General features: G+C 40.1%; 1 protein-coding gene across 4 annotated transcripts; it reads right to left on the reverse strand.

Annotated features, from left to right (window-relative positions):
• Positions 1 to 1,736: 1,736 nt before the first annotated feature.
• ncoa6 (nuclear receptor coactivator 6) lies at positions 1,737 to 17,338 on the reverse strand. 4 transcript variants are annotated; one of them, XM_079401153.1, is made up of 15 exons: positions 17,214 to 17,338; positions 15,127 to 15,381; positions 14,629 to 14,784; positions 14,330 to 14,452; positions 13,824 to 13,952; positions 10,473 to 11,312; positions 10,300 to 10,386; positions 8,761 to 10,147; positions 8,550 to 8,665; positions 4,977 to 8,456; positions 4,833 to 4,880; positions 4,413 to 4,443; positions 4,082 to 4,123; positions 3,637 to 3,782; positions 1,737 to 2,245 (listed from the first exon to the last, which is right to left on the reverse strand). In XM_079401153.1, exons 2-15 carry the CDS (start codon positions 15,335 to 15,337, stop codon positions 2,193 to 2,195), a joined length of 6,849 nt encoding a protein of 2,282 aa, XP_079257279.1. In that variant the 5' UTR covers positions 15,338 to 15,381; positions 17,214 to 17,338; the 3' UTR covers positions 1,737 to 2,192. The 4 variants fall into 4 exon arrangements, with proteins under 4 accessions (XP_079257279.1, XP_079257278.1, XP_079257276.1 ...); XM_079401152.1 differs by having other exon boundaries at positions 10,255 to 10,386; positions 10,473 to 11,288; positions 17,214 to 17,333; XM_079401150.1 differs by having other exon boundaries at positions 10,255 to 10,386; positions 17,214 to 17,333.
• Positions 17,339 to 17,576: the final 238 nt, after the last annotated feature.

The raw sequence follows: 17,576 nt of genomic DNA on the forward strand, positions 1-17,576 counted from the left end.
CTCCCTTCGACGTGTGTAGCTACTTCACAGCTCTTCTCTATAATGAGCGTAATTAACTGCACCTGAGAACTGAGTCAATCTGATAACGCGTGTGTCGATTCATTTGTAATGAATCGGTTCGTTCAGACGGTGAATCAACCGGTCAAACAATATAGTGACAGTACACTTTTGCAGCTTTGTTTCCACTGAAAATTTTAAAGCAATTGTATTTTTGTATATATATATATATATATATATATATATATATATTATTATTATTTTAATATATATGAAATCAGTTTCAAAATTATTTTATAAAACGGTTTGTTCCGGTCCTTGATTCTGATTGGTTGAGCCACTTTCAAAGCTTTGTGTGTTGCTCGGCAACCACAGGAACTACAGAAGAAGAATGTTTTTATTAATATCATTACAGTGTATTTGCTCTGTTTTATTTCGTGAAACCTTACTAAGTATAAGGAATAACCGTGCCTAACAACGCCCCTTCGCTGTATGGCTTGCGTCTGTTTCTGTAAGTTTGATTTCTTTCTTCCACTCTTCGCTCCAAAATGGCGAAAATACAAAACACTGCAGACAGTTTCTTTCAAGTTAGGAGTTCTTGAACACAACAAACCAGTTTTGAGATTAATCACAATAAAAACTTGCAATTTTAAGCTAAATAAAATAAAAAAGTTATTTTAAATTGTAAAAATACTTAACAATATTCCTGTTTTTACTGTATTTTGATCAAATAAATGCAGCCTTCATATCTTTCACATAAACTACAGATCCCAAGGCATATGCTAAGTGTGCAGCGTGCTAACCAAGCACCGATATTTAATTTTTTTAGCTTAAACTTTGCCTGCATTCAACTTCTATTTCCAGTATTATAAAATGAATACCAATCAACCACAAGGTTTGCATCTATGTCTGACTATTAGCCTATTTGATTAGACTGTGATTTATGTGAAAACAAATGAACTACTTTTTGGTAGTCACTAGCTAATGAACTAAGCACACAATGAGGTCATGTCATGCATTTTGGGTGTACCGCCTCCATATCTCAGTTCTCTCACCCAACTCAAAGCTCCATCTGCACGAATTGAACTTGGAAAACAAGCTTTTCCGTTTGCGGCGCCCAATGATTGGAAGTCTTACAACACAAGTTGCAGACCTTGGTGTCAATGAACACTTTTAGGCCCGGTTTCACAGACACGGATTAGGTTAAACCAGGATTAGGCCATAGTTCAATCAGGACACAAGTAATTTTTATAAACACGCTTAGAAAAAAAACATTACTGTGTGCTTTTTGAGACAAAACAAAGGCACTGATATATTTTAAGACCAATCAGTGCAAGTTTCTTTCAGTTGAAACAGCTCAGATTTACATTTAATCTAGGACTAGCCTTATGCCTCGTCTGTGAAACCAGAGGTTAGATTCTTGATCAATGAGCTGCTCAAGGAAGAATTAACTTGTAAATGTTTTTAATTGTGTTTTGTGTTCTTTTTCTGAAATGCAGCGCTGCATCTTGGCCAGGTCACTTCTGTAAAAGAGATTTTTTATCCTCAGAAAGTTTTACGTGGTTAAATAAAGGACAAATAATGTAAAATAAATAAGTATGCTAGTATTCCATTTAGAACGTTGTACAAGTGTTGTCTTTAAATCCATTCTAATTTAAGATCACTGATATTTTTAAGGTTTTGTTAAATTAAACTCAGGGTTCTTATTTGCATGTTTAGTGACAAAAACAAGTCAAATGTACACTTGTAAAAATAGTTTAATGCATGTGATCCGGGGGTTAAATTGGTGAACACAGGTGCTGACAGCATTAAAATGCAGTCAATTCATGATATAGCCTACGACATGGGGTAGAAAGTACAAAGTCTGATTCAGCCACATTAATATATTGTGATACTACAGACATGATTCTATTCTTAGTCTGCATCACACGATTAATCCAGAATTTATCAATATTAATAATAATTAAAAAAAAGTCACACCAAACCAATGACATACAAATACATCATACACAATTCTAAAAGTGATCTGTAGTAGCCAGGAACAAAATACAGTATCATGATTAAAAAAAGAAAGAAAAAAAGAACTTTCTGTACATGGTTATCTTGCTTAGAATAAAAGGAATAACAGCAGATAAAACAAGTTCAGAAAACAACAAAAAATAAATGTACAATTCACAGGTTTATTCATGTCATGATTACTTTGACTTCCTTCGTTTTGCCTGGGTGGGACTGGCTCCAGTGTTTGATTCTTGAAAGACAGAAGAAAGAAAAGGTAAATTAGTCATCAAAAACAATCATTTCAGCATTTTGGGATTTACAATGGATGTTTTTGCTTTATTAAGATTTTTGTTTTTTTTTTTACATATAGTTTCTACATACATTTTTATTTCACCGCTCGTTTTGTTTTTTATATATATATATATATATATATATATATATATATATATATATATATACACACACACACACATATATACATATACACTACCAGCCAAAAGTTTTTGAACAGTAAGATTTTTAGTTTTTTTTTTTTTTTTTTTTTTTTTTTTAAAGAGGCCTTTTATGCTCACCAAGCCTGCATTTATTTGACCCAAAATACAGCAAAAGCAGCACTACTTAAAATAACTGCTTTCTATTTGAATATATTTTAAAATGTAATGTATTCCTGTGATCAAAGCTGAATTTTCAGCATCATTACTTCAGTGTCACATGATCCTTCAGAAATCATTCTAATATTCTGATCTGCTGCTCAAGAAACAATTTTTTTATTATCATCAATATTTAAAACAGTTGAGTACATTTATGTACATTCTGAGTACAGAATTCTTTGAACAGAAAGATCAGTATTTATCTGAAATAAAAAGCTTTTTTAACATTATACATTATACCATTCAAAAGCTTAGAGTCAGTATATATATATATTTTTTATTTTTATTTTTTTTAGGGGAGGGGGGGGGTTACAGAAATTAATACTTTTATTTAGCAAGGAAGCTTTAAATTGATCAAATGTGATGATAAAGACATTTGTAATGTTACAAAAGATTTTTTATTTCAGATAAATGCGGTCCTTCTGAACGTTCTATCCATCGAAGAATCCTTAAAAAATCTACTCAGCTGTTTTCAACACAATAATAATAATAATAGTAATAAATGTTTTTGAGCAGCAAATCAGAATGTTAGAATGATTTCTGAAGGATCATGTGACTGGAGTAATGATGCTGAAAATTCAGCTTTGAAATCAGAGGAATAAATTACATTTTAAAATATATTCAAATAGAAAGCAGTTATTTTAAATAGTAAAAATACTTCAAAGTTTTACTGCTTTTGCTGTACTTTGGATCAAATAAGTGCAGGCTTGGTGAGCAGAAGAGACTTCTTTAAGAATAAATTCAATCTTACTGTTCAACAACTGTAGTGTATATCAAGCTTTCCTGTAGCTCAAATAGTAGAGCATGGCGCTAGCAACACCAAGGTCATGGGTTCGATTCCCAGGGAAAGCAAGAGCTGATAAAATGTAAAAACTGTAACTTGAATGCAATGTAAGTCGCTTTGGATAAAAGCGTCTGCTAAATGCATAAATGTAAAATGTAAATGTAATGTATTTGCATGCATTTATATGTCTAGACGTCTAACCTGTACCTTTTCCTGTGTTTGATGAGGCTGAGCCTGGCCTAGCAGCTCTTTTTCTCTGTCCATTGTCAGATGCTTCCTCCTCAGGTTCCTTGTCTGTTCGGGAGCTTCGTCGACTAGGACCTTTTGCTTTCTCAGTGGTGGCCCTTGTATCCCTGCAGAAGGAAGAAGGGCAATGGGGATAAAGGGAAAAAAAATAAATCAAAATGCTCAGAGTGCAGACATTTTTATGCTACATATATTCTCTAGGTTTCTTTGGAAATCAATTGTTGGTCTTAAGACTGAAGAAAATGACCACATCTGGCCCCTGTACAACTGAGGAATTCCCACTTGCTGTTTTTCCTCATCTACCACAGATAACGTCCGTCCTTGTTCATGACCTCTTTACTAAAATGGCCACGCTGCCCCATGCACGGACCTGTGCAGGGAATCTACAGGTCTGCTATATACATACCTTGGGGCTAAGTTGACGGGCGTCTTTCTTTTCTTTGCCCATCTGTTATAGAAGTGGAAAAACAGCGGTAAACTGCTTTGATGCTCAACAACATTTTTTCCTCCTTCCCCATATTTGAGTAATGATCAAGAAAAAGAATGATTTCATGAATCATTCCATGATTATTAGTGTGTTCATGAGGGTGAGTTCATTCAGATTATCCAATAAAATTAATCCTCTTGATTGAAACAATTAACAAATGTATTCATTTTAAAATTCAGGTAATGAATAAAATTCAAATGATGGTGAAAAAAAAAGATAATCGGAGTCACAGTCAATAATATTGCCTTACCCTTGTTCTGATGCAGTGGTAACCCCTTGTCCTGTAAAGAGAGACAACTGAAATTAGTTTAGTGTTAAACGCTGACTGTGCATAGTGTTTTTCTATTTCTCAGCTTCAGGCTTCACACTAGCTTATAGATAACCTTAAGGCCAACATATTCATACTAAAAGCCAAAAAACTTTTCTGAAGACAGTCAGTCCCCCTCAGAGATACATGCAGATAAACCCCCGTACCCAACTGTAGCAGGATTCGATCTCTCAACCAACTTAAATCATCACATATTTTAATCGATTTTCAACCAGCTCGGGGTGCATCTTTACATTCCTAGCTGAGATACCTGCATGAGCGGGCCCAGGAACCATAGCAGCACCCCTGCATGTGACTACCATTTGCATGGGTAGAAATAGAGTTTATTAAAAAGGCGTTTACCAGCTTGGTCACATGAAGCTTGGTCTTCTAGTGGAGCTTCAGGATGAGCTGTAAAGTTAAATAAAAATAATGACTAAGATGTAAAAATCATTAACGTTTGACTAGACAACTAATGAATTTGCCTTGATACTATCAAGTAGTTACCTGAGATGCCAGAAGGATCTACAATTGCTTTTGTTTCAGCAGAGTCAGGTACACTAGTCTCCACCAGTGAAGAAGGCTGCTGATCCCCAGAGAGCTGTGCGGATGTTGCTGTAGAGGGGCTGGAGGTTGTAGTGGGAGGTCCTGGAGCAGCAGTGGGTGCAGAAACTAAAACTGCAGGCAAACTAGATGTTGGTGAAGAAGTAGCAACAGGACTAGACAGGTGAACCATTCCAGGGGTAGAGGCTGGGGGCGGCATATTAGACGATGGTGTAGAAGTAGGAGAAGGAGTGGGCACAGGTACAGGAGAAGACACTTTTGGAGGAAGTGCAGATTGCTGAGACGCTATTTGAGCAGCTGGAATAGTCACTGGAGCAGTGGGCTGAAGTGCAGATACCGTTTCAGACGTAACCACACAAGAAGCTTGAGTTGTGGCAACATCCAGAGTCTTTCCAATCTGAGTGACAGGGGTTCGCTCTTTTTGATCATCGGCATTACTCGAAGAGATGCTGGGTGCGGTATGTTTGCTTACAACAGTCTGGACTGGACTGCTTTTGGCCAACATTGTTGTTGGAGACAGGGCACTTCTGCGGGCAACAGGCATTGCCCCTGGGCTAGAGCAAGCTGGTGGAGAAGCCAATAGCTGCTGAAAGGGTGAGGACATGCCATAATGTAAGGCCGACTGCCCAACAGGACTAGATTTCAGGCCACTAGCTTCAGAGACACTCTCCTGTTTGGAAACTCCAGGGCTTGGCTGTTGAGGTGGTGGAACTATGTTTACAGGGGAAGCCTGACATGCAGGTACTTGAACTTGAAGCTGCCCAATGACAGTGCGGCTCTGCTGAGTAGCAGCTATGCTGACAGCAGGTGAGTTTGTCAGCATAGATGTTGATGCTGGTGCAGAGGGTGGTGATGTAGTTGACACCGGAGTAGGAGTAAGCTGGATATTTGCAGAGACTATAGGACCAACCATAGTGACAGGTTGAGACATGACATTAGCACTTGATGATACTGGCGTAGCTTGAAATATTGAATACACAGATCCTGCGATGAACTGTGGACGCGTTTGGGTAGGATTTTGTTGACGAACATCAGGAGGTCTTATGTTTTTATTGGGAACTGCCAGAACCTTGGATACAACAGCAGAAGGAACCACAGAAGCTGTGTTGGTAGCAGAACTAATGGGATTAGAGGTCACAAAGACCGTGATCTGATTTTGTGGCGTTGACGCTGATGATATGGGCCTTTGCAAGACAGTTTGAGATGCATTTGAGATGGGTATAAGATTGTGATTTGAACTTACTGAAGGATTGGGTATTGAAGTGAGACTTAAGAGCACAGTTTGGTTTGAACTAACACTTGATACAGCACTGACAGACTGCAGGTTTGCACTGCTACTGGCTACAACATTTGGACTTGATACTGAAGCAGGTTTAGGTTTCTGATCAGTTTCACTTGTAGACAAAGAGGTGCCGATATTTGTGCTCTGTGAGACAACAGGATTGGATTGGTTCTCCTGAGCTGGTGGAGCATGAGGGCTCTCTTTCTGCACAGGTTCTCCACCCACTTGAGGAATATTTTGAGATTTCACTGACAAAGACGGGGTGCCTGTGTTGTCCAATAGCTGATTCAGAGATGTTGGAGCATCTCTAAATGCTGGTGATACAGCAGAGCCATGGTCATGTTGTGGTATTGTCCGAGGTTGTTGTTTATCTCCAGCACGCTGTTCAACCAAATTGCTAAGCTCTTGCCGTTTGGGTTCCTGAGAAGGCACCCGAGGGCTTGCCATTTTAGGAGCAGACTGCTCTCTAAACTGAACTGCCTGATGCTGCTCTGCTTGCGTAGTCACTACCTGGCCATCTCTAATTGAATCGGCACTACCAGGTAGGGTTTGCAGAGAATTTAAACTCTGTTGTGATTCTCCAGGTCCTGCTGATAGCAAAGATGCAGAGGTAGTTGGGAGCACTGAGTTGGGACTAACCATCACGTTCTGTGGACTAACCATCATTTGCTGTGGATGTGGAGGTGATAACAATGATGCTTTGGCACCCTTCTGTCTTCCTGGGCTTGGAGTGGCAGCTTTTCTATTTGAGGCAGGGCTGGATCGACGACTATTACTGGGACTAGCTCTTTTAGCTTGCCCAACACTGGTCTGTTTGTCTTGTTTTCCTCCAGAGCTTACCATGCCAACACCTGATGGATAAGACTGTGGGCCATTATTGTTGCCACTGGTATTATTATTGACAGGAAGAGTTGATAGGTTGGGTGGAGCCTGGCCAATTGCTTTAAGTGTGGTTGGGTTAAGACCTTGCTGATCAAAACCTCGATTAAGATTTGGCTGCCGTGGTGGCAGAGGAATGTTAATTTTTGGAGGGAAAAGACCAGCGATAGAGGCATTCAGTCTCTCAGGGGACAGATTTATTTCAGAGGGTTCGGTACTTGGTGGACGGTTGGTTGGAGTTAAAGGGTGGTGATATGGCCGAGGACTGGCTCGGTTAGGGGTTTTAGGGCGGGAACTTTGGGAAGTTGCAGGAGCACTGGAAAAGTGAATATTATGTGAGCCAGCCATTGCTACCACTTGCTGGGACTGCTGTTGGGGACTTGCTCCTGGCTGGTGGGTCACTGATAAAGGCACAGATTTTATTAAATGAGTATTAGGACCTTGATTGGGAATCATTGGTTGATTTCCATTTCCTGACTGTTGACCAATTTCAAGGGGTCCCCGGTCCTGCATGCTATGGTTTCCAGGGGTTTCTTCTGGTAGTGTTGGCTGTCCAACCTCTGAATGAGGTGTCCGTCTTGCTGGTCCAGTGAGAGGTGGATTTACCATGAGTGGCATTCCTCTGGCTTTATCAGGAGAAGGTGGAACACCTCCATGCCCTTGAAGATCGATCATTACAGGCATGTTGCCCGGCTGTGATACAGGCATTCTCTGAGATGGATCATTAGGATTGACTAAACCCTTTTGCAAGTGCCCACCTTGCTGTAGTGGCATTCGATTTTTAGCTTCTTGTTGCATTTTAAGCATCATCATCATTTGTTGTTGCTGCTGCTGCTGATGTTGTTGTTGTTGTTGTTGTTGCTGCTGCGCCTGTTGTTGTTGTTGCTGCTGTTGTGGCTGTGACTGCAGTTGTTGTTGGAGGTGTTGTGGTGGTGGTGGTGGTTGTTGTTGGTGTTGCATCTGCATTGACTGTTGTGAATGAATCTGGGTCTGGACATGATGGGGTCCTTGTGAAGTTCCAGCTTGACCTTGAGGACCCTGCATACTCTGTATCTGCATTTGTTGCTGTTGCATTTGTTGCTGCTGCTGGATCTGTTGATGCTGTTGTTGTATCTGTTGCTGCTGCATTTGTTGCTGCTGCTGCTGTTGTAACTGCTGCTGCTGCATTTGCTGCTGCTGGATCTGTTGCTGCTGTTGTGGAGGCATAAACTGCATTGGCATTTGCTGTAATACCCTTTGATCTCCAGACTGACCAGGCAGACCTAAAGATAAAATAGTAAGTAAATAAAAATACTATAAGTAAAAATTTATGTAAAAATAGTAAACAATCAATCAAAAGGCATTAAATTGTTTACCTGGTCGATTAGCAAATTCAGAAAGTTTAGAGTTAGAGTCGATGCCACCCCCTTGATCGCCTCCCAACCCTTGCATCTCTACTTCCTCCATTCCATGAGGCAGTGAATCCAGACCACTAAGACAGACACAAACTTTGTAGTTCTATTCAACAGTGCAACAGAGTCATTTACTCAGCTTCAATGTAAAAATTAAAGAATAAAAAGCTCTTACCATAGACCGTCAGTAGACTGTTGTCCTTCCTCTACTTTTGGCTTCTTCTTACGAGGTGGTTTCTTCTTTTTAGGCTTGACCTGGTTAGCAGCAACTGCACCTGTTCCTTGCTTCCCACCAGGACCAAACTGGCTGGCAGAAATATCACTTTGGAGAAGATTTACTAACAAGGGACTGGTTAGTGTCACATCCTTGTTCACTTGAAATCCACCCGCTTGAACACATGGGGCTCCTATTGGCATTTGACCAGCAAACTGAGGATTGAAGGACATGCCATGACCAGGAAAATGGCCATTGCCAACCTGCATATGTTGAGAGTTTCCCAACATACCCTGCTGTTGTTGCTGATTCTGCAGGTCTGGAACCATCTGTTGGCTGATATCAGCATTTCCACTACTATCTCCTAACTGGTGTTGCTGTTGCTGACCAGCCTGTTGTTGCTGCTGCAGCATCACCTGCTGTTGCTGTTGTTTTTGCTGAAGCTGTTGTTGTACTAAATGATGATTTCCTGGAAGTCGCATTTGAGGCCCATGCATCCCTAATGCTTGGTTGGGATTGCCATTCATTGGAATTTGTTGAGACTGTTGTTGTACCATTTGCTGATGGGGTTGCTGTAGCTGTTGTTGTTGCATTTGTGCTTGTTGTGGCTGCTGGTGTTGCAGCTGTAGTTGTTGCTGTTGTAACTGCTGTTGCTGTAGTTGCTGTTGCTGTAATTGCTGCTGTTGTTGCAAATGAGCCAGTTGTTGCTGTTGCTGATGCTGTTGCGGAGTCATTTGTGGCTGACCCATCTGAGATTGAAACTGCGGCATATTACCTTGAATATTAGGTGAAGGACCTCTCATCATCTGGCCTTGCATTACACCAGGTTGACCTTTTGGGCCAAAGGCCTGCTTGTTACCCTGTATCTGACTAGCTACAATGTGTTCCATCATAGCATTTTGCTGTTGCTGCTGTTGTTGTTGTTGTTGCTGCTGCTGCTGCTGCTGCTGCTGTTGTTGTTGTTGTTGCTGCTGCAATAAAGCCTGATGTCCCTGTCCTCCACCCAGCTGGTTTTGGTTCTGCATGATCCCTTGACCTTGTGGTGGCATCATTTGCTTGGGAGGGGTCATTCCTCGCTGCCCAGTATTCACTGGCCTGGACAAAACAGTCTGGCCCCCTGTTTGGCTTTGTGCCATTTGACTTTGGGTGGAAACTACAACCTGTGTTTGATGTTGTGAATGTGGTACACCCATCATTTGAGTTTGAAGACCTTGCTGAGGTTGTCCCATACTACCTCCTGAGGTGGTGCCTGGGGGTTGAGCTGACATGCCACTGTGGTGGGTCATTGCAGCACCTTGAAGGGGATTTGACTGCATGTGATTTGGCGCTGGGGCTGATGACTGGATGCCTATAATGAGATTTTCAGATGTTGAAACTTGATATATAGAAAGTGGATAAAACTTCATATTAGAACAAAAGATTCAAAACAGTATTAAAACAATCCACACATCTTACCAGTGTTTGCCATGCTCTGACTATTTTGTATTTGAGGTGTACTACCTGCTCCAGTGGTAGTAACCGGTCCTTGTCCGAAGTTTTGATTAACAGGTGCATTTGGGAACCCCATTGGCATTCGTTTGGGCATACCTGCAAAATATATACATATTAAGTTACATGTAACCACATTAATAACAATATAAAATCACTTCTGCATTGAATATCTGAAAACATACCTCCCATTCCACCTTGGGGAACCTGTCCATGTTGTGGAATGCCCATAAAGCCAGGCTGAATGTTTCCTTGCTGGCCCATCACAGCTCTTCCTGGAGATCCAACACCTTGTGGGAAACCCTGGGGGGTTGTGGGACGTGGACCAAGTTGCCCCTGTCCCTGTCCCATCATTGGAGGTGTTCCAGGTGAGCCCTGTTGGAAAGGAGATGACGACGAACCAGGGGACTTGGCTGTGAGACTTCCTTGAGGGGCAGATGAGGGAGGCAGAGGAGGAGGCGCTCTTGAGACAACTACACCTGGTGCTCCCTGAGGGACTTTGGGCTGAGGGGTTGCAAACTGGTTTGCCCCTGTCTGCTGCTGCTGTTGTTGCAACTGATGTTGTGCCATTGTATTGAAAGCCTGCTGGCTTCCAAATGGATATGGTGGTGGTGGATGACTGGGCGTCTGAACAGATGCCAAAGTGGGTTGACGCTGCCCCATTTGTGGCTGTGGTGGGGCTTTCCTCCAACCTGGTCCCATAGGACCCTGGACAGGTGGTGGTTGGAGAACACCAGAGGGCAACTGGTTCCAGCCAGGGGGTACAGGCATCTGGTTGGAGGGGTTGAAAGGACCACGTGCACCACCTAGTTGAGCCAGCTGAACCTGCTGTTGTTGGTGCTGCTGCTGTTGTTGCTGAAGTTGCTGTAGGGCTGCTGGATTTAGCTGTCGATTTGCTTGCATGGCTTGCATGTGATGCCCCTGTGGGCCTAAGTTACCGAGTGGACCATGTCCCACTTGAGGATGTTGGAGTTGTTGTTGCTGTTGCTGTAAGGCCAGCCCTGAAAGCATGGGATCCATTGTGTCTGATGAAAATGTGAACACAAATGTGAAAACTTCTGAAAGATGAAATGAGAACTAAATCCCTGTTAAAGGTGGGGTACGTATTTTTTCAAAAATGAGTTGGGGCCGAGTACCAAAACAAACTTGTAGCCAATCAGCAGTAAGGGGCGTGTCTACTCATGATGCGGAGGAGAGAGCAGATGACGCTGCATGCTTTAGAAACAGCCATACTCTGCTTGCTTCCAATAGGCCCTTTTCACAATGACGTCAGCTAACTTCCGCTTTTCCGCGAAGCAGTGGATCCGTACTTCCGTTATACCTTTACACCGGAGACTTCTCGGGAAAATGCGGGAACAACTTGAAATCTAAAGATGTACGCTAAGAGCTGAGACTAATAATGGTAATGTACTTACAGTCAGGTTCTTTTGTGAACGTTATTCTACATCTTTGCTTTAGATGGTTGGGAGGCTACCCTGCAGCAATGTTATAGATTTGCGTTCAGATTTGTATGATAACGTTTACGTCTTCACACAAAATATATAGCCTACTTAAATCCTTTTCACTTGTTATTTCGGTTTATTCCCTGGATAATTTATTTTATTTATTTTAGTTGCTGTTAATATTGTAATAGTGAGTACACTGTAAATCTTCATGCAAGTGTTGTTATTCTGCAATAAAAAAAGACAAATGTTGTAACTTTTTTTTTTACTATGGGAAAAATCACATGGACACAAGTCATATTTTTTATAATAAATATTCTCATATTACAAGTTTCACATCCATAAATGCAAGTGGTCTGAAAAGAAACCCAGTATTATCCCGGTCAAGAACAAGAAACAGTGGACATAACATGGGGATTTTTTCATAGATGTTTAGAAAATAGGAAGGAGGAAGTCAAGTGATGTCATCAGTGTGATTTTTACTTCAAAAAAAATATTTTTGTTAAAGGGTATAACACCAGTGCCAACTCCATAGGACCACCATTTTCATTATATATTTTATCATATTTATTCAGCATTGTTTTATTATGCCATTTATATAATATATTTGATAGTTATGAATACATTATTGAATTTTAAATGGTAGAAAAACCTGTTTTTGACCTCAAAATAAAGCACTTTCATTGCTGTGGGGATGAGCAGTTTTGTGGTGCTTGGAATTCTTTATAATTAAAAAACAAATATTGCCACATTGATGGCTCAAGGAGGTGTAATCGCTCAAATAACATTGTTTCATTTTAAAATATAAAGAAATTTTAACCCCAACGTGTTTTTCAAGTGTAATATTTCTGTAAAGGCTAGGGACAGAAAAATGGACATTTCCACAGAATGACCCATTTATTTATTTATGAATTAAATTGTGTCATGTTTATCAAAATAAAGTGGAAAAATATAGACCCCATTTTATTGAGATTTAAATAGTACAGGCTTATATTACATAAATTGTTGAATGAAAAGTCTTTGTTACCACATGCAAATATCTAAAACTTATTTGACAAATATATCTAACAGCAATAAAGACAGCAAACATTGCGCAAGATTCACGGAAATCAGAAAGTACGACTTCTCCGTTCACAACTCCTCGACTTCAAGTGGCAAATCTCGTAAGTTCATTTGAATGGCACTTTGCTATGCGGGCGGAAGTAAAAATACCCTGCTTCGACTCAAAACAGAAGTTGCGTGACGTCATGTGAAAAGGGTCTATTCCTTACACACACTTAAACATAAAATAATTAATAAAGTTCAAAAAGGTTAAAGTGGGCCGTGTTTACATTAATCTTGTGTCATAAAAGGATTCTGAGCCAAGATGCAATTACATGACTCAGTCGAATGCATAAACACTCTTCTTCGTGAGCATTTGAGAAGCATGCAAATCCTTGCTAAAGTTGCATGACAATTGAACACTATGTGCTCTAAAATCGGCTCAAAATATCAAACATATCTGATATCCTCCGACTGGATCGAATCATAATCTGAAGCTAAAAAACTGGAGTCTGTGTCCATTATACACTACTATGCGATTTTCTGTTAAATCCGTCAACTCTGATCTGCAGACTGGATCTGACTTTCAGCAGCTACCATCAATTAATCATCAGTAAATCTGGCCAAAAGTCCTTACAATAAAAAATAAATAATTCCATACAGAACATATGAAGAACAATCCTCAAGAGTTCACTTAATACTGCTACTAAAACTTCAGCTTGAAACATATTTTTGTGCTTTTTCAACATAGTAAAACACTTGCATAGTGACTGATGTATGTAGTCATGAGATCAGAGGACCCACTGAAATCTATGGTCATAGGAGACATGAAACACATTTTACAACAAGCTACGAACCAGCTATGAGTCCTGCCTGCTGGATGTGTCTTCAAGATAAATCTTAATACACTCTGATTCAGAGAAAACAGTGTGAAAATACATCTCAAAACAAACAGCCCCAATGGTGCTGCAACTACTGCATTTGCCTTTGTAGAGCAGTATGGAATATAAATAAGGGTAACTTCACTTCTTTGAATGAAAGAATTGCCATTACCTGTCTGTGAAGGTGGCCTTGGTGCTCTTAGCTGCATTGGTCCACCACTATTCGGTACCATTCCCTGTGCTGCCATATTAGCCCCAGGAGGCATCATGGACACCGAAGGGTTATTCATCCGCATCCCAGCTGAAAAACAAGTATTTCTTCAGCATACACTTTCCTACTTAAATTATTAAGTAATCCTGAAGACCTTATTTAGTTTGTACAGATGTGTTTATTTAGGGTTGGGCTGATGATACACGGGGCAACTTTTTAAGCAATTTTGTTTGGGCACTTTCCCACTGAGAATGGGTAACAGATTTCTATCTGGATGCTTTAGATCAGTCGTGGGCCCTGCGTCTCACCTGGTTGCCCACTGACGCCAACATTAACCAAAGTTGCTCAGCAACATTGCTCAAAAAGTTGCCCTGTGTATCATCAGCGTTAGAGATAAACTCTGCAAGACCGTGCACCTTCAGGAGTCGAAGAAAGCCGTGTTAAGTTAAGCACTTGTGCATAGTTACCCTGGCCCTGCTGCATGGGGAATCCAACATCCATTCTCATCTGACCAGGAGCGCCAAGGGGTCCATTTACCCTTACTTCTTGACTTCGGCCCTGTACAACCGCAACGTTAATGGCTCCTTCACCTGTATGAACCCAACAGGCCGATCAACACATTGGCTGTTTGAAGAACGAAGGCTGCAATGGAACTCACATGTAATTAAAAATACAATGTGCCAATGACGTCAAGCATTAAATGAGGTCGCCGGCAGACCCTTGCATTGCCAGTGGTTCTGCCTGAGCAGATTCAACACATCCGTACCTTCAATCTGCACAGACAGGATGCCCAGATCCCGCAGCTGCTGCTGGTTGTTTTGAGCCAGGAGGCGCAGTCGCTCGGCTGCCTCTCGGGGGATGTTGAAAGTGACACGTACGCTGTTCCACGGCTCCACGCGCTCGGGTTCAAGCCTCTTAGTACCTTTATTAGACAAAGAGTGGAGTACAGGAGCAATATAAGCCAAGTGAGATAGGGAAAAAACATTAAAGACACCAAATTTTTTTTTCATTTTGTTAGGTTTGAAATAAATGTCTGTTAGCTTTTAAATAAAACAATGCAAGAAAAAAAATGGACTACTAGCCCATATACTAAACACTGAGCAAAGTGCACTGAGCTCTCTATATTTTTTAAAATAAACAGCATTTAAATTTAATGTATAGGCCTAAACTTCAATGAATCTTTGCAAAAATCTAATTTTCCAGCAGCAATGAATCATTTTTCATGCATATGAGTAATAATCATAGTTTCAAGCCAAATCTTGACCTAGCAAGAGCATATCTGGCATCCCCTTTAAGATGGCATCCAGCTTCTCCTGAAAGTCCTCATCATTCATGCTCCCTTTGAAGGCAACATAGATCGTGGAGGTCGTGGTAGGGCTGCTGGAGCCATCGTCTCCATCTTCCACTCCGGAGTCGTGATCCGTGAGCGGGACGGCTCGAGGGCATTGTGCATCCAGGGACAGCTGATGCGCCATAGCCCTTCACCAAAAGAGCTGCGTAGCCTCTGGAGACAGTGACACTGCTTAAAGAGAAACAACAAGATCAGTCACCACTGATGAGAAACCCTTGTCTGCATATGCTAAATATTAACTTCATAATTATATACAATATATGCTGCCATGCAAACAAAACATATACATTTGAGATAGATTTAAACAAAAATCAAGTACATAGAAATTACCATTCATTACCAAGCAACATTTCCATTTGCATCATTCCAGATATATTTCTGCTTATATTTTGCATTGATCTAAGGCTCAAGGACATTCAAGAGTGTCCATAAAAATAAAATGTAGGAAAATGTAGTTTAAAACACATGTGCCAAGTTATATGGTTTCAGAAAAAGAAACCATTTTCAAGAAATTTTTAATTTCAATGACTACAAATGTGTCATGTGGTATAACCATCAAATTAAAAGTAATGACACTAATAAAGCTTGAATACACTAATGTTCAACAGTTTGGGGCCAGTAAGACTTTTATTTAAAATGACTTTCAAGGTTTCATTCAGAAAAAAAAGCACTAAGTGATAGCGAAGACTTAACATTGATTTAAAAAACAACAACAATTCATTAAAAATTGTATTTCAAATAAATGCTGTTATTTAAACGTTCTATTAATTAATGAACACTGAAAAAATATTAGGCAGCGCAACATAGTAAAAGGTATTTTGAGCAGCAAATCAGCATATCTGAATGATTTCTGAAGGATTGTGTGACACTGAAGAAATGATGTTTTGATCACAGGAATAAATTACATTTCACAATATATTTAAATAGAAAACTATATCAAATTGCAATAATATTTCACAATATTACTGCATATAGTGTATTTTTTTATTTGACAAAAATGCAGCCTTAGAATAAAAGACTTCCTTCAAAAACAAAGCATTAGTTTACATGTGAGTGGACACCTCTTTAATCACCTAAAATATAGGCCCATCTTCACATTTTTACAAATGCTTAATTATTAATTCACGAATATAAGTTTTGAAGAGTGACCTTGCTTTGTCATTAAATGGTCAAAAGCTCTGATACTATTAAGGACTCATTGACCTTGACGCACAAGGGGTCCTTTATATGATATCATTTCCTGTTAGTTTCCCTCTGTATGTTTTTGCATGTGCTGCACAAAGATGTTTCAAACATTAATAAGCAGTTTCGAAACAATAATAAAGGATTATGCAAGGCTGCCAGGTTTTGTTATTTTAATGAGGCTTTTTAAATACAATATCTTAATTATTAAGTTGCATTTTTACATAATTCAAATGAAATAAAAGGGAGGGTATCAAATGGTAATACCATGCCACTTTGCAAGGTAACGTTACTTCTTTGTTAGTGCACCCAAGTTTCTTTATCAAACGAGACACAATCCACTCAGAGAACACAGTACAACAACGATTATAATGAGATGTCAAACACTGCTATGAGGTGCCTTTAGAAAGACAGAAAAGAGTTTCTAACCGCGATGTAACCTGTGGATATCCAAAACATAACATCTAATAATACTAGTACGTTATCCTTGCAATTATCGATGACTTAACTGAAGAGCTTCATATGGGTTTATATCTCTAGCATTAGCAATATCAAAACAAAGACAAACAACACAGTATTGTAATAGCTTTAAAGCTCGTGTCTGGAGCACGCAGTCCTAACAATAACACCGCAATGAATAAGTGAATTATTATAACGAGTTTCCTTCACTCGGGCTAATGTATTAGCTATACAAACACAGTTAGCCTCATTGCTCACCGCTTCGCTAATATTAGCCTCTTGCTTCCACGCAGCGCACGCACTTACATGCTAACTTCATGGTAATGTTTCTGTAAGGTAAGGAGGTGGTAAGATCTCACCGTTGTCAGTCCATCAGGAGTGGTTTTACTGCAGTAAACAGGTCTATGCTAGCAGATGCTAACGGCGCGTTCGCGAGGCGGCTGTGCACGTCAGTTCAACGCTGAGCGCCGCGCGCGTCCGCGAGAGAGGGTTAAGATCACAGGTTCCGCTTCACTTGATTAGGCTCCTTGAAATATTTACACATTTTTATTGATAGAGTAATGGATATGACAACAGCGTCATTTTGATTTGTGCACTTTATGTTGTAGTTTATATAAATATATTGATTCTTTTGATGCAATGCATAGATTATAGGTGCATTACAAAACAACGAGTACATCTCCAGTACTCCTAAATGAGTTTGGAAATAATGCAAAGAAACT

This window comes from Barbus barbus (genome assembly GCF_936440315.1).
Source record: "Barbus barbus genome assembly, chromosome: 40".
Lineage (NCBI taxonomy): Eukaryota > Metazoa > Chordata > Actinopteri > Cypriniformes > Cyprinidae > Barbus > Barbus barbus.